The 27,874-nt window shown below is 33.7% G+C and overlaps 1 protein-coding gene across 4 annotated transcripts in view; it reads left to right on the top strand.

Annotated features, from left to right (window-relative positions):
• The window catches only part of EML5 (EMAP like 5), a 90,276-nt gene that overhangs the window by 56,461 nt on the left and 5,941 nt on the right, over nt 1-27,874 (top strand). Inside the window, exons 23-37 of one of the 4 annotated variants that reach the window (XM_042814140.1) lie at nt 786-917; nt 1,878-1,966; nt 2,677-2,853; nt 3,806-4,007; nt 5,553-5,679; nt 7,364-7,378; nt 12,234-12,242; nt 16,521-16,599; nt 17,182-17,311; nt 18,017-18,115; nt 20,849-20,869; nt 23,083-23,256; nt 24,661-24,869; nt 26,039-26,196; nt 27,372-27,486. In XM_042814140.1, the coding sequence (XP_042670074.1) occupies nt 786-917; nt 1,878-1,966; nt 2,677-2,853; nt 3,806-4,007; nt 5,553-5,679; nt 7,364-7,378; nt 12,234-12,242; nt 16,521-16,599; nt 17,182-17,311; nt 18,017-18,115; nt 20,849-20,869; nt 23,083-23,256; nt 24,661-24,869; nt 26,039-26,196; nt 27,372-27,486 (1,736 nt within the window). The remainder of the gene's footprint in view (nt 1-785; nt 918-1,877; nt 1,967-2,676; nt 2,854-3,805; nt 4,008-5,552; nt 5,680-7,363; nt 7,379-12,233; nt 12,243-16,520; nt 16,600-17,181; nt 17,312-18,016; nt 18,116-20,848; nt 20,870-23,082; nt 23,257-24,660; nt 24,870-26,038; nt 26,197-27,371; nt 27,487-27,874) is intronic. The other 3 variants (XM_042814139.1, XM_042814138.1, XM_042814137.1) reach the window with 3 other exon arrangements.

The raw sequence follows: 27,874 nt of genomic DNA, 5'->3' as shown, positions 1-27,874 counted from the left end.
AGATTTTTATATGCAAATTCTTCAAACAAGCTTTATAATCCTTAAAAGATAAAAGTAGTTTAGTAATACTCTTTAACATGTGAAATGTAAAAGTCAGCAAGACTGATATTAACGTTATCACAAGTATTGGTTGTAAAGTCCATTGTTGGTCATTTAAGGGTGGTATTCTTGGAACAGGTTTGCTTAGAGTAACCTCCTAAATGCCACAGTAATATTTTAAATCATGAACATCCAGCAGACATCCTAGGGACCAAAAAAATGGGTTACACTTTGAGCTAAGTTTAGCTCTACACTTATGTTACTTTTAGCTAAATAGAATGTTTGAAATTTGGTTCCTTTTTTCTCCACCTCCCATCCTCGCAGCTTAACAATCCCAGTGAAGCCAGTGTTTTCAAACATTACAGCTCTTAAACACTGAAATTTAAGGCCTGAGTTACTAATATTGTTTCAGTGAAAATACTCTGTAGTCAAAATTTGACATAAATAACTGATACAAGATCTCATACAACATTGCCATCTGGTTACTTTAGCCTTACCAATGCAAAAAAAAAAAAAAAAAAAGGTAAAAATTTCACATTATAATTTATTGCTAAATGTGAGGAAAATTTCCTACTGAAATGTTGATTATGTAGTATCAGTATTAGTTTCTCAGAATCGATGTATGAATTAGCAGAGGTCATAGAAATCTGACACAAATATAGCTGAATTCCAGGAAGTTCTTGTTTCTAATGTACAGACCATTAAATATTTTTAAAATGTCTCATGTTTCTGCTGTTGTGTTGTAGGAGCTGGAAAGTACTTAGCTGTGGCATCTTGTGACAATTTTGTTGATATTTACAATGTAATGAGCAGTAAACGAGTAGGAATCTGCAAGGGGGCCTCCAGTTATATAACACACTTGGACTGGGACGTAAGAGGTAAGTAACAATCATCTGAATTGTAAAAATGTCCTGGAAGATTGACTGCATTACACACTAAAACAGGTAACTTCCATTGACAACGTGAATTTTTGATGTTGCTAACAGATTGGTTTTAGTTTGTGAAGATGCTCACAGCATGTGAATAGAAAAATGTGATTTTTACTCCTACTTATATATATTTATTTAGACGTTGTGTAACTTAAGTAACTAAGGGACTTCCTTTATAAATTATTATTATTTTTTTTTTACATCTTCTGTATTTATCTTTTGACTTCTGTTTCTTAAATAATGCACTGCAAGCTGTAGTTGCATCTTTAGCTTAGAAGTATTTATTCTTGAATATTGTTAAAAAAACAACACTGCCTTATTCTTGGATCTTATTACATGATTCCTGGATCTTAATTCATTATCAGTTTGAGTATTTTCAGTTCCATTTCGTGCAAAAACATAGCAATGCTATTGTGCAATCTTTCTGTTCCTCCACAAGAGCACCTTTGCTGATGTTCAATTTGAAACTAATTTGAAAAAATGGTGGATGTTGGCTTCCTTTGAGAAATTTGAAAACAGGACGAAACAGGAAGATTAATTAGAACTTTGTCTGAAAAGGAGTATAGAGGCCAACAGAAGTCTGCTAGTTGCAATCAGTTGCATGTACATTTCTCAAGCCCGAGAACATGTGCATAATAGTCAGTCAGGTGCCACTAATTAGTTCTGAATCATACCCAGTACATTTTATCTGCTGTCTTATTGGACAACCATGAGGATAGTAAAGTGATGTGTTATTGCAGTCTATAGAGTGTGAGTATAATGAGTAGAGTGATGCAGATCTTCAGAAGATCACACTTCAGTAACATTAGTTATGTATGCAGCTTTTAAATGGAAGCAAATGATTTTGTGTATCTATTTTAATTGAATATTCTGATTAATGCTAATATACGTTATGTAATATTTTAATAGGGAAGCTCTTGCAAGTCAACACTGGTGCTAAAGAGCAGTTGTTTTTTGAAGCTCCTCGTGGGAAAAAACAGACAATTCCTACTTTGGAGGTGAGGAAGCAGAATACCTTCTTACTTTGTTTGCAAATTAGAAATATGATGCAGCAGTCTGTGTCACATGGAGAATGATGTATAAAACCACAACTAGTCTGTCCTTCACACTTTTTGCAAGTCGTTCAATTAATATAATTGGGATGATAAGTTACATAGAGGATGTTGAATTTGTTTCTTCTGTTAAGAAGACATGTGACTGACTTGTGCACTTGTGAAAATCTGATATGCTTCTATTAGTACCTAAAGTCCTTTGAAAATCTACTGCAGAATACCTAGCCTTTAAACTTGTTTTGAAAGATCTCTTGCTTTATATAACAATGCAGTATACGTAATATGTGTAGTCAAGTTTATGATGTTATAGATGTAATATTTCATTTTCTCAGATATAGAGCATTGTTAGAGAGCAGAGAGTGAAAATGTATAATTTTCAAAGTAATGATTTCTATAAGGTTGAAAAGCAGTGCTGAAAAATGTAATTTGCTTTTTCTAGGCTAAAATGACAACTAAGGTAATTTTTTTAATAGCACATCCACAGAGTTTGTGGCTGTTTAATAAAGTTAAGGCTCTTAAATGAAATTTTGAATAAAATTAGTGGTTAATATTACAATATTATCTTTTAGATGGCAAGGACTTTTTATTGAAATCAGGTATGGAAGAAGACTGCTTAGGAAGAAGCATGCTCTGTCTCAAACAGGTTGTTTTTGTAGGTAGAAAAGATTGGCTGGGCATCATGGACAAGTGTTTTGGGCTCTTGCTGTGAAGGAATCTGGCCAATAATTGGTGAAGTCACAGATGTAACTGCTTCATGCCTCACTAGTGATAGTAAAGTATTAGCCACAGGAGATGATTTTGGATTTGTGAAACTGTTCCGTTACCCTGCTAAAGTAAGTAGTTTTCAGCTGTGCATGTAGAAGATTGGTCAATTAAACTACCTTTTAAAATTATATAAAAAATGTAAATATTGATCTTTGGGAACAAAATAGTGCTTTTAGAATATTGTCCTTATGATTGAGGGAAGTTACTGAATGTTGCAAATATGCAGTGTATTAACCTGTCAGTTACTGAGAATGACTATTCCAGGTCAGACTAAAGAGCCATCTCACTGTGTCCAATCACTGACAGCGGCAGCTGTGTAGACAAAATATAAAAATCTGACAGATATGTAGTGATACTCTATCAAATTCTAGCAGTTTATTGACCAGTCGCTTTCTAGTAATGTATTCAGCCTTAGTATCCACAGTGTGATTTTATCGTTGTATTTTTAGCCCCTTACAGTCTTTGTAAGACAATGAACAATTCTTCTTTACTTATTTTGATATCATTCATGATTTTATGGACCCCCATTCTGTACCATCTCAGTCTTTTCTTCCCTAAAATGAGGATCATTAACATTATTTAACCATGCAACATAGCAAAGTAATTCTGGAAGGATACTTATAGTGCTTTTCGAGAACTTTTTCAGTTTTTCCATGTATTTGTTAGTCAGTAAATATTTCTTCAGTTTTAAATATTTTACCAAATACATAGGCATTTACCCAAAATATTCTGTGTGTGTTTTATTCTTAATCTGCTATAATACAACACACAATGCAGTGTTCATTGCTGGAATCTCTTAATAAAAATTCTTAGATGCTTGGCATAGAAATATGGTTGCTTTTCATAACTTTGCCAGAGAAAAGGAACTTGGCAAATCATGTAATATAAATGCAAAATGGATAAAACATGAAGCGAAGAAGTTAAGTACATGGTATTGGATAAAGATGAACTGGCAACTTGTTTTGATTTGATCAAGCAGATAGGTTAATGTTTTTTTATCTGTCCTTTTTTTTTCCTTAGGGAAAATTTGGAAAATTTAAGAGGTATGTTGCTCACAGTACCCACGTAACAAATGTCCGCTGGACCTATGATGACAGTTTGTTGGTCACTGTTGGAGGAGCAGACACATCTTTAATGCTGTGGACTTATGAGGTGGAAGGACATCGGGATAGCCGACAGTGTGACAGTGAGGAATCTGACCTAGATTCTGAAGAAGATGGAGGTCAGTAATAATACACAGGCTGGATTATGCTGCCTTAGAAAAAACTGTTTGTTAATGGAAAACTGCTTATTTAGAAATAGCTTTTTCATGTGATTGTTGTAATAATAGTGAAGATGCTTCAAAAACATTAAGAAAATTTCTCTTTGAGGAGAAAAGTGTGTTGTAAAGAAAATGATAATGGAGAAATTTGATGTTCTGCTTTGAGTTAGAATGTATAAAGAGAATCTTGACATCCTAAAATTAAAAAAATTGTGTTAATTATAATTAACTTCCAGAACTGCATACTGAAAAATAAATTTCTAACTGTTTAGATTTGGACATTACTTATCATGAAATTATGTTGAAATCCATACAACACAACATCATATATTGATCTTTTCGCGTATTTCCATTGCAGCTATTTCCATAGTATAAAAACATCATAGTCTGAGGTAGACTAATGTTCACATATTTTATAATTTAATCTATTGCAAAATCATAACACTGATAACATACTGATTTTTTTTTTTTATAAAATTCTCATGTTTTTGCCATGCTTAACTTTTCCTTTCACACGTGTAACTCCAAGGGTTCGTGAGCCACTTCTCTCCTCCAAAGTGCAGTCTTCCTTCTTTGTAGACTCCTTAAACATTTTAAACTTGTCTTGCTAATCATCAAATAATTTTGTGTAATACGTAAACTTCAGTTTTCACTGAAATCTACTAGATGACCAAAGAGAAAGTTTAAATATTTGAACGAGTATGGGAATTGGTCAACTGTAGCTTTCTAAATCAAAAATGTCAATCTTCAGTTTTTGTTCGGCTCCTGCCTTATGAACAGTCAACACAGCTTTGCCCAATGAGCTTACCTGTGCTTGAGCACTTTATACAGAATCCTTTTAAGGTATGCTTTCAAAATATTTTCTAAGAGAAAGAGAGGTCCATTATTTTAGAAAGACATTGACAACATTTTCCACAAAAATTTCTCTTTATCATGTCTTGTTACTTTCAGAATTTCAGTTAGATGGCAAATGCATAGAATGTTGCAATTAGTAGTTTTGTTGTTTGAATGAAATGAAGAGTAACAACCCAGTCACTAAACTTTTGACCATAGTTACTATACTAAATATAGCAAATATCATCTTGATACACCTGGCTATTCCTAACCATTATGTGGGAACCCAGTGCAGAACTTTAGATTCTATCCAATTGTTAGAACCTTGTGGATAGATCCTGAAATTGAGAACAACCAGATGCTAAATCTTCCAGAACTAATAGCTGGTGTCACGTAGCCAGATGCTTTTTAGTTACATTGAGTAACCATGCAAACAGAAATAGGATGGCTTTGAATGTCACTTGAATATTTCTTAATAGTTCCCCAAGGACAATTTGATTTCTTAGATTGTTTCCATTAATAATATTCACAATTCCCAGCTGCTTTCCTTCCTTTTTGTATTTGTTTTTAATAAGCTATAATTGTACAGTGCTTCACTGAAAGCTGCACAAATTATGCATCTTTTTTTTCAGTCTTTGTTTTGATTCTGTTCATGTTGATTTTTTTTTTTAGGTTATGACAGTGATGTTACAAGGGAAAATGAAATTAATTACACCATCAAAGCCTTATCAACAAACATTAGACCAATGTTTGGAATTAAGCCTCATCTACAACAAAAGGAGCCAACCTTAGATGAAAGGTAATTGCTAAATTATAATTCTAGACAAGAAAGCAATCTGGAAGATAATTAATAGTAAGGTATAATCATTTTGAATTGTATATACATCTAAAAGAGATATGTATGAAAAGAATGAAAATAATATATTGGGAAAAAAAGTGTTTATCAGTTGACATGGCTAAGAACTAGGCTGTATCTTCAGAAAGAAGAAAAGACTGCTATTGATATATGTATTTATTATATTTGGGGAATTTCTTGAGATAAAATTGAAACATTTGCTGTTGTTTGATAATAGTCTACTTTCAAAACTTTTACTACTTGCAAGTGATAGCTAGTGATGTCACTGTAGATAAGAAACTATTGAATTGTTTTAAGACAACTTTCAATTTTTTTGTTCTGCCAACAAGTGGAGTTGACTAACTTGTCTGAATTACATCATGTTTCTACCTCCTTGTAATTTCTTCGTTTCTTTGAAAAATTCTGTCAGACATGTTTCTGCAGTTTCTATTAATGAGTCTTGGAAAATATAGTTGATTGCTTTGCATGATTTGGAGTTCATAGAATCCTTAGAGTTGGAAGGGACCTTTGAAGGCCATCTAGTCCAACCCTGTAATGAACAGGATACCACAGCTAGATGGGCTTGCCCAGGGCCTTATCTGGTGTTGCCTAGAAAGTCTCCAGGGATGGGGGCATCAACCACACCACTGAGGAGCCTGTTCCAATGCCTCACCATCCTCACTGCAAAAGACTTTTTCCTTATATCTTACCTAAATCTTTGAGCTTGACTAAACTATTTTCCCCTTGTTCTGTCACCACAGACCGTGCTAGTTAGTTGTACCTGGTTCACTAGTGTATGATTTACAAGAGAGAGGAAGTGCTGGGGAGCAGAATAAAGTTAGACTGGCACATAAAGTAAGTGTAAAATAAGGCAATTGAGGAACAGTAGTATTGAAGAGTACAGAAAATACAAAGCAGTTTAGCCAGGAGGGAATGTATAGAGAAGTAGCAGATGGGAAGCCTGCAAGAATGTGAGTTGATATGTTATAATGCATTGCCTCTTTCCTTAATGAAGCTGGCAGTTATGTGACACCCTCACTGAGAAATGCAACCTGATGTCTGTGGGGTTTTTGTTGTCTTTTGTTTTTAGGTTTTGTCTTTGAAGTAAGAAAGGGATGCATGCATATAAAGCCATGATCCGTATTTTACATTTAAAATGAAAAGTTGTCTTTCTGTTGATTAATTGGATGATTTGATGTGGAAATCAAAAAATAAATAATATGCATGATATAAACAAAAATATTCTGTTATGGAAAGCTGTGATTTAATTATGTTAAAAATGAAACTATAAGCCTCTTGTATTTCATTCAACAATTGTCTTGAAACTGATGGAGCTGTGGTTTTCATTTTCAAGTAGAATATTAATTTTTTAGCAAGTTAACTAGATTCTGATTCAGAATGTATCAAAGTTGATGAAAGGACTCAGTTGCTTTCGTTATTTAAAAGTTTTGGGTCCTAAAATTTCAAATGAAGGGGAAAAGACATGTCTGTGAAGAATAAAAGCATGATATGGTTTCTGAATGCGTTTTAGCTTCTGAATTACTGAAATTAACATTATTTAAGATTGGTAAATGTCCTCTTAGGTCTATTTTCATAGATACTAATTTTTATTTTACTTTATATTCCTTCCCTTTTGCTTCCTATGAAGGCAGGGGGTAGTGAGGTAAGTTCAATTGCACAGAGTGCAAGACATTTTAAAAACTTAAGCAGCTTGAAAAAATAAAGCTATACTTCGAAATAGAAATGAACTTTTTCACACTTCGCTATGAAATAGTAGCTTGTTACTGGTTAGAAGAGACATATGAGGCAAAGAAAGTACTCAGTCTGAGTAAATAAGAGTGGGCACTAAATACAATAGTTGTAAGGAGGTGATCAAATCACATGCTCTCTTCCTCAGTACTCTACAGTGGCTAAAAGCTCTACTAGTTTATTATGAAGTTTCGTATGTCCATGTGACATTGCTGTTGTAGAGATCCAACATGGAATAAACAGTGCAAGGAGCAAGTTGCAGAGAGACCTGAAATGTCTGTACCATGTCTGCATCACTGTGTTGGAGCTAAAAAATAAAAAGCATCTGGGAGAAGAGCGATGTTACCAACTTGCCCTGCAGTGTTGTGCTAATGGTTATGTAATATTTAAGGATCTGACCTGATAGCTCCACCTAGCATTTTTCTGATTTGTTTGCATTAAGTAATGAGTTTTTGCACGTATTCAGTTTCACAGAATCACAGTCAAAAGCAGGTACTTCTGCTGCACAACAAATCTTCAGGCTGCACATCACCTTTCCTCCGAACCACAGCCTGTACTGCAGAGATGAACAGGCCTACGTTAGTTAAAAGAGAAGAAGCTACACATCTTGTAGCTATATGGGCCCTGTTTCCAAAGTAAAATCATACAAATGAAATGCAGTTGGGTTATTATCTACATATTCTTCAGTCAACTAGACAGAATTAAGAAAGTATCTTCATCCAAATTTTAGCTCATACCATAAATGTAGTAACTTGCATCAACTTCTATTTTTATGCTTTTAAAAATGTTTAACTGTAAAGTCAGCATTTCTGTGTAAGCTTTACAGTGTTTCTTCTTTTTTTATTTATTTACTGACTATTTGGCTTTTTGCTCAGAATGTGGTTAATGACATTCCACATGATGTAGGCTTGTTACACTTGACTGCCTGACATTAGATGAGAGAGCTTTTGAATCCTTGTACTGTAAGGAGCACAGGTGCACACAAATTTTGTGTATATTTCTGAGAATATTCATTTGTTTATTTGTTTTACTACTGAGTGTAAGAAGAGTTTAATGCTCTATGGGAGGAGAGAGGGATAGGTACTACCAGGTAATTGATTTCTAGGTCTATGTAGACTTTAAAAATCAAGCCAAAAATGTTACTGCATAGGATTGTGGCATCTTGTTTTGAGATTTTGGAGAGATTAATTGGAATTCCTGAAACCTGGCTGAATAATAAAGTTCCCTCTGTACAGAAGGAAAAGGGAAGGACTACTAGGACTATGATTTTTTCATATTTGGAGTATTAAGTGAGTTAGGTCAAATCAAAGGAAGATGTGTACCTGAAAATTCAGTCTTCTGCTTCGGCTTTACGAAAACATCTGTGAAGCTGTGGGTTGCTCTAGTCCTGGGCTGTGGCCTGAATTTGGTCATAAATGACGCCGCTAGGTAACAAAAATTGATTCACTAAAATTAATTTGATTATTAAGCAGTAAACATGATGTCAGCTTTTATATAATGTCCTAGATGTAAGAATGTGATTACATAGGAAATCAGAGGTCTAGGCCAGTTAGTCTATCAAAAATGCAAATATACGTTATAAGGTAAATGAAAACAATGTCAATTTGTTTTGCTAAAGCTCTACATTATAACATAAAAGAGTCCTAGGGTCAAAAAGGCAGACTAAGCAAAGGAGGGTACAGAATTCTGCAGTCAGGTAAGCAAGGAATTTCTCTCTGAATTTTGGATTTGCTGTCAGCATATCACAATAATTATTGTCCAGTGACCCTTCACTTCAAAATAAAAATACTTTTTCCAGAATCTGAATAAAGGATTATTTTTGTTCTGTTATGAGGTAGTTTTCTGTTCGCAGTTTTCTGGGCTTTCTCTTCTCTTCTTTTTTTTTTTTTTTATTTCCTTGCAATAGCAGAAACAAAGAAATATTTTGTTTTCACTTTCATAATACCACATGAAAAGGACAGTTTTCTGTGTTAATCATTTTTTATGGCTAACACATTGATTTGAGATGTAGGCTGAATCAATTCATACTTTCAACTATCATTGCCTTTATTTATTTATTTTTTTTACAACAGTCATAACTTTTCCCATTTTTTAACATGGCTTTTTAAAAATTTAAATCTTTCCCATGCAATTCAATATTCTAAAGAAAATCATTAGGTAAATATTTTTGAAATCTTAACAAGTTTAAGTCTAATTTTGCTACTGCTTGAAATAAAGAATAAAAACATTTTACAAAAATAGAAATGAATGGACACCAAGTCTTAATCTTTAAGCACTGCATAGTGTCTGTGATTAAAAAAAAGTAACTCGATTAGTGGCTTGTAATGCTAAAAGAAATGAATGTTCAGAGAAGAGGCAAGCTGTAAAATAATACAGCTGACATTAAGTTGTTCTAATGGTCTAATAATGCTGAGTATTAATAGAAATGATTATAGGGATTGTGTTGAACTTTCATTCTCTTTAGTAAGGAAAGATATAGATGTGATAGAACTGCAGACTAAATTAGCATTAGATCTATTTCAACTTGTTTTTCATTGTGTATTTGGAAACCCTTATTTTGTGTTGTAGATGTGTAGGAATCTTCATGTTATTGGAAGTTTTGAAATTAAAAAAGACTGGATTAGAGAGACATTCTTTCTAAGTATTAAATTGGCAATCCTTTGTTGGCATTTTGGTACAGTTGGCATTGTATGATACAATGATTTGAAAAAAAAAAAAAAGAAAAAAAAAAAGATTGGGCTAGCAGACTCTTCCTGTGACTTCTTGTTTACTTTTAGGAGTTAGTTACACAGATATTGTTTCAAAATGAGAGTTGCTGGTGCTGCACAAGTTAATATACTAAAGAGAAATATGCTGAAGCTTTAAATTTCATACAAAACTTTATGGAAACTTATAGAAAAGTTCTAGATACTAAACAAGATTTCAGAGTTGCATCACATTGAAGTCTGCTTATGGTATTTATTGCTTAAGGCCAACTTCAGTAACTCTACATCATTTCCTTCATAAAATTGTCATAAATGTATTGTTGACATTGGAATATTTATTTTAACTTTTATCAAAATAAAAAAGTAGTAGGCTTTGAGGCACCAATCATATCTAAATTTGTACTTTGAATTATTTATAATTTTTGAATAGCAATGTTGAAAGATACGTTTTTATTTGAAAATATGTCTGCTGTCCGTATGATGTTGTGTGGGTTGTCAGCATAATTAAACAAATCAGTAAACTATTTCTATCCTTTAAAAGTTCTTTTCCAAATGTGGTTTTGTGGTAGTTAAATTGCTTAGAAGAAAATCCTATCATGGATGGTTAATTTTGAAAACACTTCTGGCTCAGCAATTCCTTGACCTGAAAACCTCTGAAAGTTGGTATATTAGTCTGGAGAAAATAACTGTATTCTTATGCTGTTCTTACCCTTCCTGAAGTGTTCTCTCTTTGTTACTGTCAAAGAGAGGATACTGTCAATATGACTTATGTAAGAATGTTTGTACCAAGAGATCTCAAAAACTAAAGAAGGATTTCGGATTTAATTTTTTAAAATAAATTTACCAAAGATTTTTCAGCTACTTGAACATTTAAAGTGTTTCTCTCACTGTTACCATTATCATGTGTTCTTAGTACATATCATTTTTTAGTCCCTGGGCTGAGATCTCTTATCTGGTAAGATCCACCTGTCAAATATCTTTCGAAATTTTTCTTAGCATCTCTGCATCCACACCCATGTGCAATCCAAAGCCAGGCATTGTGGCAAAATTGCTTCTTTTTCCTTTCTTTTTTTTTTTTTTTTTGTCCTGCAGTGTTTTTTTGTATTTTGACTGTTTACAAACTGATCCACAGGTAGAATTCATTTTGACCTGAAAAAGACAATAAATAAACTTAAATTGTTCTTCTGAAGGATTGAAAGAGGGAGAGGAAGCTACTGAAATACGGATTGTTTTGTCTGAACTTGGGCAGCTCACACATCACACTGACATCAGAATGTGCATTAATGCCAGCAATTAAGCCTTGAGGTTAAAAACACTGACATTTCTGCAGCCAAATTACTTAGAAGCAAATCAAAACAAGTGTACCTGCTAATCAGACTGATGAAAAGTACCTGTGCATAGTACAGATACGAGTAGTCTGTATAGACTCATGTGCATCATACATGACTGAAAGAAACCACCCAGTGCAAAAAGTTTGTGAAATGTTTAAATATCTTCAGTCAGTACAGACTGAATTAAGTAATTGCAGAAAAAATATAGTAACTATAGATCGGCAGTGATCAGTATCGCCCATACTTTCACTAGCTGAGATAATTGTATTTTAGTATAACAACATATTTTTATGATTGAACTCGAACATCTGTCTTCAGTAGTGAGTTGACTGTTCTATTTTTGAGCTCTTTCAAGGAAGTTAAACCTGCAAAACCCTTCTTTGGGATGTTCAAGTGTTGTGTTTGCCAACTGTTTAAGCACTTCATACACTTCAGAGGTTTCGGTAATGCTTCTGCTTTCTTCTTTAGTTTGCAGTAGGAAGTGTTCCTAAGAGATATATTCTCATGGCAGTATATGTTCATAATACCCATTGAAATGATCTGAATTTTTCTGTACTGATTAAAAAAAAAAAACAGACATGCACAGCATATTAAGTAGTAATTTCCTTGTATAAAAGAAGTAAATAAACCAGAAAATTAGTAATAATTATTTATTGAATTATTTACTGACAGTTAGCTTTCAGACAAACTTTTATAAGTAATCCTTTTCTCTTTCCTACCTGCTGCTGAAAAGAGGTTCCAGGTAATGCTTTTATTTTGCTGTCTACTCCACATTGTACTGTCATTTCTCATTTCGTTGAGAAGCCATCTCTCATGTTGGGTGCTACTCCATGCGCCTCATGTTGGGTGCTACTCCATGCGCCTTCAGAATATAGTAATGTTCTACATACAAATTTTAGGTTTATATGTATGCATTATAGTTCTGTTGTATATAGTAAACTGGGTACTTCTTTACCCACCAATATAAAATTAACTATAGGGACCATTAAACTTTTCTATGTTTTATAAATAATAATTTTCAATATTTTTTATGAAAATATATAGATTAGTAATCAGACCAGTTCCTAGTGGACTGCTCTCTATCTCAAATGTGACTTCTCTTATGCTTGTTTGGACAAGTTGACATGCCAGTTGGTAGTTACTGCTTAATATCTAAGTATTAAATTACCTATATGTGCACAGTTGTATACAAAAAGGTATTTACTCACAAGATTGTGAAATCATGATGACTAATCATTGTAAGGAGCCTTATTTATAAACTACCAGATTTCAGTATCTTCTAATGGAAATTGGATCTCTAAAGTTTCACAAGTGACTTTATTATCAAGAATAATTGTAAAAATTCATTCTTATAAAATTCATTACCTATTTCATACTTGTTGGTATGTATAGAAAGGCAGTGAAAGTCACTTTGTGCTGAATGCTATTGCAAAATCAGTTGCTGAATTCTATGCCAGTCACCTAAATACGAAGTGTAGCTATGATGACATTCAGAGGAAGAGAATGTTTCAGTTGTACCAGCAGCTGTAATTTGCTCTATGAAACCATGCCTCCTAACACTGTAATAATACCGTAATTTTCAAAAGATAAACGAATGTCTTAATTGACATTGTGAGTTACCATGGAACTCGAAGAATCAGTCGCACTCTATGGGGACTACAGTGAAGGAAAATTCAGGCAACCATCCTTTATTCTGTTAAAAACTTTGGAAATGGTATCAATAATGAATACAGGAAATAAGATACAGTGCAGGACTAGTGGGTAGCAGTATTTTTTCCATGAGCTGCTTTAAATTGCTTCTGTTTTTTTTGGTAAACCATCAAACAAAAACAGTCTCCTAAAAAGAAATGCTAATGTATAAATATGAATTCTATTTTCATGTTGAGAATAAAGTGTCAATATCAAGGTATTTATTTCCCCTGTGATAGATGGCTGGAGTTCTCCTTCAACACATTCAAACTGACCTCATCCATATGTGCATTCACCCCCAAATGTTTTTCCTGTTCTCCCCTCTCTCTTTTGCATATCACTATATGAGCATGCAGGCTATCTTCTACATGCAAATACTTGAGCACTGTATATTCTGTATGAAATGAGTTACTCTATGTACTTAAAAATAACAAATGAAAAACAGCTTTTGCAACTTTAGAAAAGCATTTGGAAAAAATATTCTGATATTCTTCAACATTCCAGCTTTGAAGTGCACAAATTCTCACCCTGAAACTTAATTACAGGGAAAGTGCATCTGTGTTTATAGTTTGCATTCTAAAACACTACAGTTGGTGTTTCATAGACAGGTACTTGAATAATTTTTTTAAAATTACTTAAGAGAGTTGCAACTGAGTATAAATAGTCTAGCCAACTTTTTTCAACTTTATTTCGTTCTTTCTTATGCTAATGTAGAAATGTTGGTGTACCAACATCGCTAAGGATGACTATTAGCCTGTATTTGTGTCTGTCTAGCTGTAAATCCTTTAAGTATAGATGGTCTTCACAAGCAGTTGCAAAATATGAAATACTTCTTCTATTCTATCCCAATGAATCAGTAAACAGCGAATGTTAGAAAAATTCCACATTCTAGGTGCAAGCAGCAGAAAAATCTTGAGTTCCACTCTGTTTCACTTCCAGTAACATTAGCCTGTGACTTGAACAATGTCCTTACGGCTTTTACTACTTTCTTTACTGGGAAGTAGCACCCTAACCTGGCCCAAACTGGCTACAATATAATCTAAAGGACACCATACTCAAAGATTTCCATGCTATCTGATAAGCATCAGAAATTACTCCTTCTCTCAGATAAGACTTTCTGGAACTGTAAGAGGAGTCTGTCTTTTTCTACTTCTCGGATTTCTCTTTCTCTAGCGGCATTTTTGAGTGCACAGTTCTGCAACAGGCAGGTAGAAGTTCCATGCACATCATACAGTGTGAGGTTATGTATTTCTGGAGCTCCATACTCTTCTTGCTATTCAATTTTATAGTTGCAGCATGGGATGGAAGAGGAGATAACAGCGAGAGATTAGTGAATGTTGAAACTGATTTATTATAGGATAAGATTCCTTCCTCTGAATCTGGAGGAATCTAATGGTTAGGACCAAAAAAATCACTGGTAACAGGATCAATCAATTTACAACATTTCAACATTATTCATGATGTTCATATTTGAAAGGAGAGAGGTACGTGTTGTGTTTGCTTAGTTTAAAATCAACATTATGTGTTCTTAAGGAAGCATTTTTTTGTGTAAGCATTTGTCAAGAAAATTCTTGCATTCCTGTTATCTTTTGATATTTCTGTCTGAGTAAGATACCTTTAGTACATGAGCATGTTGGACTTGTTTTATGACCTGCATTGCTGTATGTGGTAGACATCTATATCTAGATATATTTCTCTATACTTCACTTAGTGTTCTGTTTTCCATTCTTAATAAAACTTGCACTTATTTATTAATATTAAAAATGAAATGCAGTACGAAACATGAGACTCAGTAACTTTCTGTCATGGCCTGAATTTTCTACCTTTTTATCTTTAAGGATTTCATCCATTAAAATAAGTTTGAATTTTTTTACTATAACCTATATGCCTTCCCTGTGAAAAGACACAGTGTGTTAGTTATCCAGTGTAAAATATTTTCTTTTATACATGGACTTGGATTTTCTATTTTTAAGATTTTACATTTTATAAAATATAGATTTATGTCACTGAATTAAATATTGTAAGGGTCTCTTTTAGGCTGTATTTCACACAGTAGCCAGTTTTTCAAAAATTGATTGTGTTTGGGTGATACAAACCTTCAACAATATTTTGTTTGTCATCTGGTTTTCTTTTGAAAATTTTTTTTGTAGGCATTTACAGGCTTCTATGTATAGTGGAAGTAACTGAAGTATTTCAGAGCACAGTTTGTATCTGCAATATAATTTGTGTTATATGTACAATTGTTTTGGTTTGTGACACAATAAACCTATGAATTATACTCAAATTGGGCAGAGAAAATGTTAGAATATGATACATCTCAGAAAATGGTATTGTACTTGGATAATTGAAACAGTATTTTTTAGCTCAAAATTGATATTAAAAACCATCATCTGTTGTTGTTAGAAAAGGTACGGTGCTTAATTGCATCAAAGACATCACTTGAACAAAGATGGAATTAAAGGATAAATTCATACTAAAAGAAGTATTGAAGAGAGTTGATGTGTTGTTTTATGTATGATACCAGTTTGTCACACTGCCTTCTGGCTTAAATAATCTGAATTTCACAGAATCTATCATTAGATTTTAGTTTTAAATGAGCTGTTCCTCTCAAGGGTCTCTCTCCTTTTCTTTATACAGCCACGTGTATTTCATCTGTAGTCAATAACAATTGCTCCTGCAAAACAGAAACAACTGTCTGACTTTGGTCAACAAAATGTATTTATTTCTTTGGGTATAAGCAGTTGAACATTATCTGAAAGATGCTATAGATCTGTATCAGGCATATCTATTTGACATTTCTTAATTCAGAACAGTGGAATATAAGTTAATGCTAATATTCATGCATTTGCGTGGTGATGATTTACTTCTGAATGTTGAAATAACTTGCATTTGTTGCTATAAGAACGAATGGGCAGTTGTACCTGGAGTTCCTTATGAACAGTTATAATAAGAAAAAATAGATCCTACTGAAGAACTGTGGGAAAAAGGAATGATGATGTCAAGTATTTAGATAAAACAGGCACGTGGAAGATGGAAGTACTACGAGAATATGCAATTAAAATCTACCAGTTGCCATTTGTTGAAAAACAAGTTTTTGCTTTTATCTCATGGGTTGTTGGAAGAATTGTCAGGCAGTGTAGCACATTCAACATTTCTGAAGAAAGGCGTGGTTTTTTACTTTGACAGAAGGATCTTTTAAAGATGAACACAAATGTCAGTTAAGCAGGATGATGCTAGACATTTTCCGTGTGCAGTAGCAGGTTAGAAGGTACTGTGTTAGTATGGAATGGGTGACGGACAGCCTTCTCTTATTCACAGTTCTTTATTTCAGACCACCAGTTAGTAGGGCATTGCCACAGCCTGAGAAACTTCAAACAAATAATGTTGGGAAAAAAAAGAGACCTATAGAGGTAAGAAAAAGCGCTTTGATCTTTTTTATATGCAGTATGTAGAAAGCACTAAAAGCACTGTCTTATTTAGGTAATTGTTTATTACTGTTAACAGTTGTGTTTAAAAAAAAAAAAATTTTTTTTTTTTTTTTTTTTTAAGTAAAGCTCAAAATTAATGATACCTTTGGCTCCAACACCTGTTTTTTGTTGTGCATAGCCAATGCAAAAACTCACCTTTGGTTAATCTGAAGTAGAAATTTCACTTAACTGTGAAAAATGCAATTCTTCATGTCAACTGAAATATTTTTTACAACCTGAAACGAAATGTTTGTTTTAGAGTACAAAATGACCTTTTGCCACCAGTGTTCTAGAAGTTTTAGGTTGTACTTCAGCATTTTTAATTGGCAGCTAGAACTAAGTTGCGGATCGGTGTTCATAACCTGACAAAAGGCAAGACCTTAGTTTCTGTTGGTTTGAGACACCATTCAACTCCTTTTCTGTTACCACATCAGAGCGTATTTCAAAAACAAAATCCTAAAAAACATTGTAAATTTTACTAATTGCTTTATGATTTTGATTGATGTACTTAAATGTCTTTCTTAGGACCTAATTTTGGAGCTGGTGTTTGGGTACCGAGGCAAGGACTGCCGGAACAATGTGCATTATTTGAATGATGGTGCTGATGTTATCTATCATACTGCATCTATTGGGATCTTGTATAATGTGGCAACAGGTAGGAGAAAACCCACTCAAGAATAGTATTTCTTCTTGCATATCATGCTAGACCTTATGAAATTATTGGTAAAATTTAAATCTAATAAGTTTAAGTGGAAAAACTAATGTTCTTATTCACTGTTGCAAAAGATACCTCCTGTGGAGATCATAAATAGTATCTGCATAAGCAAGCTTTATGTGTTCAAATATTTCTGCAAGTTTTATGTATTTAAATATTTCTGGGTACTGAATTTTGCAGAAAGTAAAGATTTGATTATTTTGGTGTGAGCTTTCTGGAACTTGCCTGCTAAAATTATCCTAGAACTTTTGCTAGAACTTTTGAACAGTGTGCTTTAATATTTTCTAAATCTGAATATTTTTTTTTCAATTTGTTTTACTTTTTAGTCCTCTACATCACATCATTCACTACATGCAATTTAGTTCAGATAAAGCAGGCCTTTTAAAAACTCAATACCATTTGTTTCTGTGGTGTTTCAGCAACTTGACAAAGAAAACGTCTGAAGAGTTATTGAGTATTATGTATTAAAATTGAGATTAAAAAAAAATAAATCAGAGGTTTCTGTTTTCTGGGGTAAGCTCCAAACTGTAACATTTCCATAATACTTTTCTGTAACAAATATTACGAAGTTTTCAAACATTGAAGATGTCTGTATGTGTGTAAATGTTTTAATTAAAGCTGAATTATTTTTTTTTATTATTCTAGGTTCTCAGTCTTTTTACCAAGAACATAATGATGATATTTTGTGCCTCACTGTAAATCAGCACCCCAAGTTTACCAACATAGTGGCAACTGGCCAAGTAGGTATGTTTGTATTTTTGTAAAAAGAAACTAACATAAGAGCATGCATTTAGGCCTTGTGAGTTCATGATAATTCACAAAAGTATTTGATTATGCTATCTCCGTTCGTATGAATGTTACTCAGTTACCTGTCCTCTTTATATGTTTGAGTATAATTTAATAAATTAAAGAAAAACGTTGTGGTTTGAAAGATGAAGCTTATCATCTGTTTGTAGTATTATGAAAAAGATTTTTGTTGGGAAATCTTAAGCCCCATTATGTTACTCTGTATTTATTTATCAGCTTGTGTTAAACCAGAATACTTAAACTAGTTACTTCATCGTGTAGGGCTGTTTAATCAGAGAGTTTTGATAATGCGTAGATGTAAGAATTTATACAGAAACCAAAACCTAATAATCCCTACAGATAAATTCAGATTTTCGGGGAAAAGGGAGAAATTTCATGGTAACATTGCAATTAATGTATGAGCTCAACAACAACAAAGAAGGCAAAAAAAAAACATACTACCCTGTATTTGCATAGCTCGACTAAGACCCCTTTTTTTCAGATGAAAATAATTTTTTTCTGTAGTCTTAGAACATAATGACTATTTTCATACTTGCAGTTGTGTTTTGGTAGGTGGAAGCATACATTATTTCCCTTAGTGCATAGAACACACAAAAAAATCATTGCTTAATCAAAAACAGCTTGGTTGTTTCTTTTTTTCCGTGTTTTTTTTTCTTCCTAGTTTTACATCTGAGTCTGGTCAGTTTGGCAGAGCTTCTTACCTTCTTTCATGCCTCTTTTGGATTCTTAAGTGTGTGTTTCATTAAAACTGACTCACTGATGATACTAACAGCTAAACTAAATTTCTTTGACTTTCCTCCTCATCAATTTAAAGAAATTGTAATAATTTATCCAGAAATAGTTATCTGCAGATTTTTGCCTATGGTTTGATTGCAAAGAATATTTGCAAGAATATAGATTTTTTTTGTTGTTGTCTTAGGACTTCTTCAGCAGATTTCTTACTCTAGCCCTGTTTATTATTCCGTAGGGTAGAATATATGGGAATAATGTACTAATATTGTGAAAATCTATTCTTTGCATGAATCACTTTCTTCAGTGTTCATTTTACCCAAGAAGAAGTATGGGACCCTTAATGGTTTTTTATTCCATAGTCATTTTTACATCAACTACCAGTAGAACAATTTCAGTTCATTCATAATGTGTATTATGGGATATAAATCAGGAGCAGATGATGACACTTGAAAACTAACTACAGAATTCTTTGTAAGAAAAAAAATATGTTTAGAAAGATAAAATGGCATAAAACTATCTTCCAGCACTTGTTTTTTAAATTGCAAACAGACATTTAGATGTACAAATTTCATGAAGAACTTATTAAACTGCTGATACTTGTCTCACTGATATGATTGACGTAAACACAGCTTCACTATCATGATTTAAGCCTTCAAAAATTTACAGACATACTAACTTCAAGCATTTCAAAACCGCCATGCTCTTGTATAGCATTTCCGTAGTATTTTCCAATACCTGAGCCAATAATCCTGATTTCTTATCACACCTATACACGATCACTAAGAGTATTTGCCATTTGTGAGGTCGGAGTAAAACATTACTTATTAGCAGAATAGTAAATGGCATTTTTTCCACTTAATTTCTTAAGATATCAATAATGTATACAGGAGGTTTTTTTTATTTAGAGTTGGCAGAGATACTTGAAGTAGGTAGGTTGTTCCAAAAGTAATGTCTCCTATTTATTTCCATGGAAACTACAGTGGATAGGTAGAGCATGAGCACTATTTGATAGAGCAAATTCTTAGCTATTTTTCAACATAGTCACCACCATTAGCTATGCATTTTCACTAGCAATGAACAAGAGCCTGCATGTTATGCTCATAAAAATCCTCACTTGAGCCTTTTCTTTAGTGCAAATTTCTGTATTGCCACATCATGAACTGCTGCTTTGATTCCAGTTCACAGTGGTGTCTTGTCACCAGTAATGGTGTTATCCAGAAAGCTGTCACCTTCAGATTTGCATCGGTTTAAAAGGTCTTGACAAACTTGCATACAGGGTTATTTCTGTTCCTGTGTGATCATTTAGGGGACTCTATGCTGTATATTTTGCAATGTTCCAACATTGCCACCATTGTTTCCAGTACATTGAAGCTGAGGTTCAGCTCCCTGGATATAATCTACCAATTCATGTGGACAAGCTGATAGAGATGCTCTTCATGTCATGGTGTAACGGGTGTGCATGGCTGCCTGGAATGTGGCTTGTCTTTCATGCCACCTCTGCTGAGACATAACACCCATTGCCTCACTGCCCTTCTGCTGCCATTGTCACATGGCAATAAAATTTAACAGAATAAGGATGGGAAGATGCAGCCACTACTGCTGTACCACCAACATCTACCTATTATGTTGTGGACGAACATAACAAAGTAGGAGGCAGTACTTTCAGAGCAGCCCTCATACAGCAAAATAAAATTAATTGTGTTGTAACTCAAAATAGAAATAAAAACATATCCACTCTACTAATTCATATTTCCAGTGTGACCACTATTTATCAGTAATTTTTCATCTTTAACATGAAACGCAGTGTTGATGCTGCTCCAATGCAAGGAGATGACATCAAAGTGTGTGTTAAGAATTTACACTAAATATGGCATATATTTTCTTTAGCACTTATCTTATTTCTGATCTAATTATTTTTCTGCTGCTTTTCCATTACAGGAGACTCAGCAGATATGTCAGGTAAGGGAAATAAAATTTTAACATCTTCAGGTGTAGTTAGCCTATCTAGTAGCCATCTACAATTTTACAGAGCAATAAATGACATGAATTCATTTTAATTTATTAAAACCCTGTACTGTTAGCACTGAATATAAACAACAGTATTTCAGCAAATTGTAGATATTAGAACATTAAAAATCAAAATGTTAGAACACAATGCCTATTTTGTTGTAACACATTCCCTTCATATTGCCCAGTAATTAGTGAGTTCTAATGCATACTGCTACTGTAGCATTCCTCTGGATGTTTGCAGGTTTTATAGGCATGTTGGGGCTGACCATTAGCAGTTTTTTTAGATACTTAATTGAGTAGAGTTTTAATTACACATTTTCAACATAAATTCTATTGAGGAGGCCTACGTGACTGAGTGAATAAAGCAATCACCTTTCACATTTATGTATGATTGTCATGCATGTATTACCACTTATCCAAAATGTTTTTTATTGTGTTATTTTTTCATGTATCATTTTGGGTCTGTCAGTTTGACAGTCTTGACTGAGCTATTTTTATTAGTGTGTGTTTTTTCAAATGTAACCTTAAAAAATCATCACCATCATGTGTGACTGAGTTCATTGTTGGGCAGCCATAATTGTCTTATGACATATCTTCAGAGATGCATAAATATGTGTTAATGTCTACCTAGACAGTAAAATAATCTTCATGTGCATCTAAAGATTGTTCCTTGAAGAACAGATGTACATTGGCATTCTTAATATGTGTTGACTTCTTTCAAATATGCCAAATTGTGCTTGCTCTAAGGATGGGAGGAAGAATATAGGTACCTTTTCCTACACTTTTAAATTGTATATAATAAGCAGTGATGATATGGTTTTTTAATGTAAAAGAATATCTCAACTGCTGCATATAATGCCTGGAGACTTTCCTTCTCACTTCCTGTTTTCCTATTGCAACTTTGCTTTGAGCTTGTGTATATTACTAAATTCTGTTGTCACTGCCTGAAACCAACACTCTTATTTTTTCTTCTTTATGGAACCATTAGTCTGGAATCCAAGCTGCTGGTTGCTTTCATTATAAAGATACAGATTATTTCACTTGAAATTTATTGATGGATATTTGGCACCCTTCCTCTCAATAACTTTTCTAGATACTGTTTTCTGCAGTGATTTAGGGGTTTTTGAAGCAGCAATGTTTGTCATAGGCTAGACTGGCAAATTAAGTTTCATAATGTCTTGGTATTGATTTATTTCATCTTATTGAAGATATATTTGTGACTAAAATTTTACCCAAGTCCCTGTGCACACTCTTTCTCATTATATGAGTGCCTTTGGGAGGCCAGATTTAGCTAATTACAGACACATAGTCAGGAGCTGAAGTAAATGTTTTTCCATGAATCTGGGTCTTAGATAGCAACCGATAACCTTCCAGATCTGCAGATTTCTTTGAGATTAGAAGGAAAGAAGTTTCTGAGAGACTCTTGTCATCCTGGAGATGCCCTGGACGCTTCTCAGAGATTATGAACTACAGTTGGATTGTAAGATCTGCAGAGAAGGCATTACATTTGGAAAAAAACACTAGCTGTTATCATATTAGAAATACATTATACATCAGTAGTATGGAAAGATGGTTAAGATGGTTCTAACTGCGGAGCTTGCAGTCTAAACAATACAAACTGAGTTAAATACCCTAGTTGTTCTACTTCAGTGAGCAAACTCGGTGTTCTCCCAAGAGAGCATGCATTTCAGACAGATGGCCATTTTGTAGAAAAGGAGATTTTGGTCTTGCACTGTGAACTGATTTCTCAGAATCTATCAGTTGTTCAAAAGCCCTACATAGAAATTATGTTCCTGATCATCTACTTAGTATTTGTAGAGGCTTGAGATAGCATGCTGAGCTGAGTATTTCTAAAATAAAAACAGGAGAAGATAGATAGCTTTCGTTAAAAGATTTGCAGAGCTTTGTAAGTCCAATAAAACATTAAGCAAAGTTTTTATCTCTGGTAGTGTAATGAGACCAACATTTTAGACCTGGCTTAAGGAACCTGTTCGCATGAAATTGGTTTTCAAAGGGAGGCCAAAATCTTTCTTTTCTTATTTTCTTTTTGTCTGATAAGAATTTTTTTTTTTGTCTTATTAAAAAATATGTATTTCAGAGAGCAAATCATTACACACTGTAAAAATGTGCACTAATTAACTTTTTTTTATATGTTTATGTAGCTACAGCTCCTTCTATTCATGTGTGGGATGCAATGAACAAACAGACGCTATCAGTACTGCGGTGCTACCATTCTAAGGGAGTTTGCTCAGTCAGTTTCAGTGCCACTGGCAAACTGCTGCTCTCTGTAGGGCTTGATCCTGAACATACCATTACCATTTGGAAGTGGCAGGAAGGTAGGAAAGTGATTCTTTTTGTAGAATGTGTTTATGTTGTTTGAAGTATATTGAGTTGAGGCAAAGACAACTGTAACATAAAAATATCAGTAGATAGAAAATTGTTGTGGTAAATGCTGTGCTCTATGCCCTGTAAGAAGCAGCAAACTAAAAGTACTTATCCGTTTTAATAACTGCTTATAGAGCTTATAGAGCTGCTGGGTTAAGATCAACATTGTTCACTGATTTACAAATAGAATAATTAAAGAAAATCATATTCATCTTAAAAAATAAAAATTAAGTCATTCCTTTGCTGCTTGTTTTTACCGTTTATAAATATCTTTGTTACTTCCAGATTAAATTTTCTGTTCTTCTCTAAAGTCTGATTATTTGCTTTACACCTAAAATGATGCTCTAGAAGTTAAACACTGCAGAAACATAGTACTAGTATGGCTCCTCTGTGCCACTACATTATTTGTGTGTTAAGTTATACTATAGTATTTCTGAATGATGTTATATGAGTCAGGATTTAGGACAAAGCCATCTGCTTCCTGTCTGGAAAAGCTGTGCTCAGACTTCAAAATTGATTCTCTAGACTTGTTGATTTATTTCCTCTTACTTCAGAGATTTCTGTTAATTGGCTAGTATCTCTCAGAATTTTATGAATCAGCTGCCAAATTCATGCAAATGATCCTCCACAACTTGTCTATCTGGATGCTGCGTCAAGTATGTATGTTATACACATTTGTGGTGGAAGCATGCACAGCAATTCACCGCCCTTTCAGTAAAAAAAATATCTGTAATAATCTGTAAGAGATGATTCAGCTTCAGCGTGGCAGCTAAGAAATACATGTCCTGGAAAGAACTAAATACCACAGGAAGCCAGGTAACAAAATGTCTTTTGCAGGTAATAAAATTATTCAGGAATCTTCATGTGCATGGGTCGAAATTGTAATCAGCCTGAAAAGACTAAAAGAGCATTACATGGCAGTAATTTGTAATGAAGTCAGTTCCTGCATTTTCTCCAGAAAAAAATAAAATATCTTTAGACAAAATTTCCAAGGTGGTCTTTCATTAGTCTCTTGTAGTTTGTATGCAGTTTGTCAGTTTTAGAGGATTCCTTGTAATTTAAGAGTAGATGGATGCTTATTTGGATCTGTGCTCCTAATTTTCTTACATTCTTGAGGAAATTGAAATCTATAAGTAGAGAGCACGTTCATTAGGTGTTACATCTCAGTGGTAGGTCTTACTAAATCATTTCTAGCTTAATTGTAATTTAGGAGTAGATTTCGCTTTTCTTCATGACCTGTGTGGTCTTGGATGAATCATCATTCTCCAGAATGAACAAACAAATAAATAAATAAATATCGCCATAAATGTATATTTTTCTGAGTGAATTTTTAAAGTCCATTTTCTTTTTTCCAGGTGCCAAAATTGCCAGCCGAGCTGGTCATAACCAGCGTATATTTGTAGCAGAATTCAGACCGGATTCAGATACCCAGTTTGTTTCTGTGGGAGTGAAACACGTGAGGTTCTGGACACTGGCTGGAAGAGCACTTCTCAGTAAGAAAGGGCTACTGAGTTCCATAGAAGATGCCCGAATGCAGACAATGCTGTCTGTAGCTTTTGGAGCTGTACGTACCTTAAGCTATTTTAAAATATATGCATAAAAAAATCATTGACTCTTCTCTGGTGTTTGCTTTTTTCCCAACTTAAATGAGACTGTAATATCCTGCAAATGATTGTATCAGTTGTCTTAATAAACTCAGTTTAGCATTTCTATTTTTTTTTATTTAGAATTAATACCAACTGATACACTTAGTGTGTAAATTGATCTGTATGCTGAATGTCCTGGAGTGTGGTATGAGCTTCTTTGAGGATGCAAAGCTCATGAGGATTTTATAAAAAGATGTGTATGCTGAATAAAGCCAAACTTGGAGTTTTCTCCATTCTGCCTGTAGGGAGCAGTTCTGAAAACTTCCTTGATGTTGTCTGAGAAGGAGTTGGTTCCAGTGCTCTGAAACAAAGGTTGAAAACAGCCAAACAGTGTGAGGATGATTGGAGGATTTGCTCCCAAGTTCAATTCCAGTCCTCTTCAATTTACTCATTTATCAGAGGCCACTGCCCTGACCCTTTTAATAAGAATGTAGGAAATCAACACTATTCAATTCAAGGAAAGTGTTCTTACTGAATCTATACTAATACTAAAATACGAGACACTGAATTTGAGGATTCTTCACTTAATAAAACAGTTTTGCTCAATGATCAGTTCCTGTTAGCTTATAGTATATCTGAAGAAAATGGCCTTAAAATAAGACATAATTACTTGAATTACCTTTCAGAAACAAGCAGAAATAAAGGGAAACACGCAACTTTATTCTAAGACAGACTGCTTTCTTCATAAACCTACCGGTTACTAAAGTCATAATGCAGAGAATGGTGCACTTATGGCAAGTGTCAAAACTGCTCCTGGTTTTTTGCTTCTTTAAGAATATTTGTGCACGACTGATGTACTCAAAACGTAGATTACACTGTGGATGAGTTTTAAGTCACTTCTTTTCCTTCTGCAGTGTGGAGCCTAATGGTGACAAGGAAACCATACATATCAGATTTCAGCAAAGCATACAACAGCTCATTCTGACCTGTATCTTACATCTCCTCCACAATTGGTTGCTCTACACAAGCGGAAAAATTAAAAAGGGCAATCTAGCATAAAAGCAAATGGTTGTGATCTGTGTTTCTGAATATTTTTCTTCCTGCCTTACTCAGAATCAATTGTTGAGTATATTTTTCCTCTTTTCAGAATAACTTGACATTTACAGGTACTATCAGTGGAGATGTTTGTGTTTGGAAAGATCATGTGTTGATACGAATTGTGGCCAAAGCTCACAATGGACCAGTTTTCACAATGTACACCACCTTGAGAGATGGTCTGATTGTTACAGGAGGCAAGGAAAGGCCGTGAGTCATCTTATTTTTCTTTTTTTTTTCTCTCCTGCACACACTTTTATTCTTTAAAAAGATTTGAATTAATTCCTTCTAACACTGAGAAGCTGATTGAGACATTAAAGCTTGGAGAGTAGTAGCCACCCTAAGTAGTAACTACTATCTCCAAAGCCACTACTTTGTGAGCTTCAAGTATGTATTCAAGTACTGAAGCACTGAAACTACACAAAACAAATTCTGTGTTCAGGAAAATTGTGCATTTAGTTCCACCTTGGCCTTCTTAATTGCAGTTCATTAGCCTCTTTTGATCCAATCTCTTTGAGTGTAATAACAAATCATTTGTCAAAACAGTTATATCAGGAAAAAAATATATTGTGTTGTAAGTACTAGCAATTTATATTCTATTTTCTTATTTCTTCTAATGATAATTGTACACCAGCAGTAACCGTGATGAAAATTTTTGGAGTTCTCTGTCAGATTTTCTTCCATAATCCAAGTTGCTCTGCATTATGGAACATTACATTTTTTGTTAGGAGAGATTTTCTTTTTGAAGACAAGTTAAACATATGTCCTGGCTCTACTGGAAATGCCAGATTTATAATGCTTTAAAACATCAACTCATTTTTGAAAACTGTTTTGATTCTATTGTGTTTTTCACTGGAATACCAGCTCTCCTGAAAATGACAGGAATACTTTGTGCTTTGATGATTAACACTTGAGTTTGTTATCTCATGTAGTTAACATTGTATGATTTTTCTCCTATATCTTTTGCAATGTATTTCACGGCACATGTAGTAAAAGATGTGTAGTTGAGGGAAACAGGGAACATATTTTGATAAATGCAGTCAGTCCTAATAATAAGATGGCAATTTGTTCATATAGTTAATTGCTCCTTTGACTAGACAAATTCTCCAAGATCTACTAATTTAAAGCAGGCTTAGCAGTGACCATCTTTCAGCTTTTTCTGTAAAGTAGTACAGTGAGGACTTTGAATCAGTATTTCTTGCTTAGCTAGCAGGCTCAGTATAGAGCCTCACTTGTTCAGTAAAAACTAATGGATGTTTAATGATTTAAAACACTCAAATGCATCAATTACAGTAAATTACATTAAATTATATATATTTCTTTTATATTAATTGTCCTTTTTGTGCCAGCCATTATACTCACAGTTGTTCATACTTTCATAATAGATCAAAGGAAGGAGGAGCTGTTAAACTATGGGATCAAGAACTGAAACGATGTCGTGCCTTCAGACTGGAGACAGGGCAAATAACTGACTGCGTTCGCTCTGTTTGTAGGGGCAAGGTAAAGGAATCATCATGTGTTTGAAATAAAGCTTACAACTTGTGGTTTGATTTTTAGCATTAAAAATATGGCACATCCCTTCCTCTCTCTCCAATAATTGGTATTTGAAATGAAAAGTTTTGCTGCAAGTTATCTACAACTGACTTGAAAACAGGAAAAAGAAATCTACTTCAGGAGATCTTAGTCCAAATTAGGTTAATGTTCCTTATATATTTTGATTGTAGACTAACAAGGACTTCTATTTTATATTTTTTTCACTTTTCAAATATCTGACTGGCAAGCAATAAGTCATCTGCTACCACTTATGTACTCCTTTCTACTTCAGTAGATCATAGCTGAGTTTAAAAAGTAAATTAGCTTTGATTAGTTGATTTGAGCAGATTTTCTT

The sequence above is a fragment of the Centrocercus urophasianus genome, unplaced genomic scaffold, assembly GCF_019232065.1.
Source record: "Centrocercus urophasianus isolate 14NV4802_14NV808 unplaced genomic scaffold, USGS_Curo_1.0 seq_14, whole genome shotgun sequence".
Lineage (NCBI taxonomy): Eukaryota > Metazoa > Chordata > Aves > Galliformes > Phasianidae > Centrocercus > Centrocercus urophasianus.
Note: the sequence above shows the minus strand (reverse complement) of the source record. Positions and strands in the feature narration are given on the sequence as shown.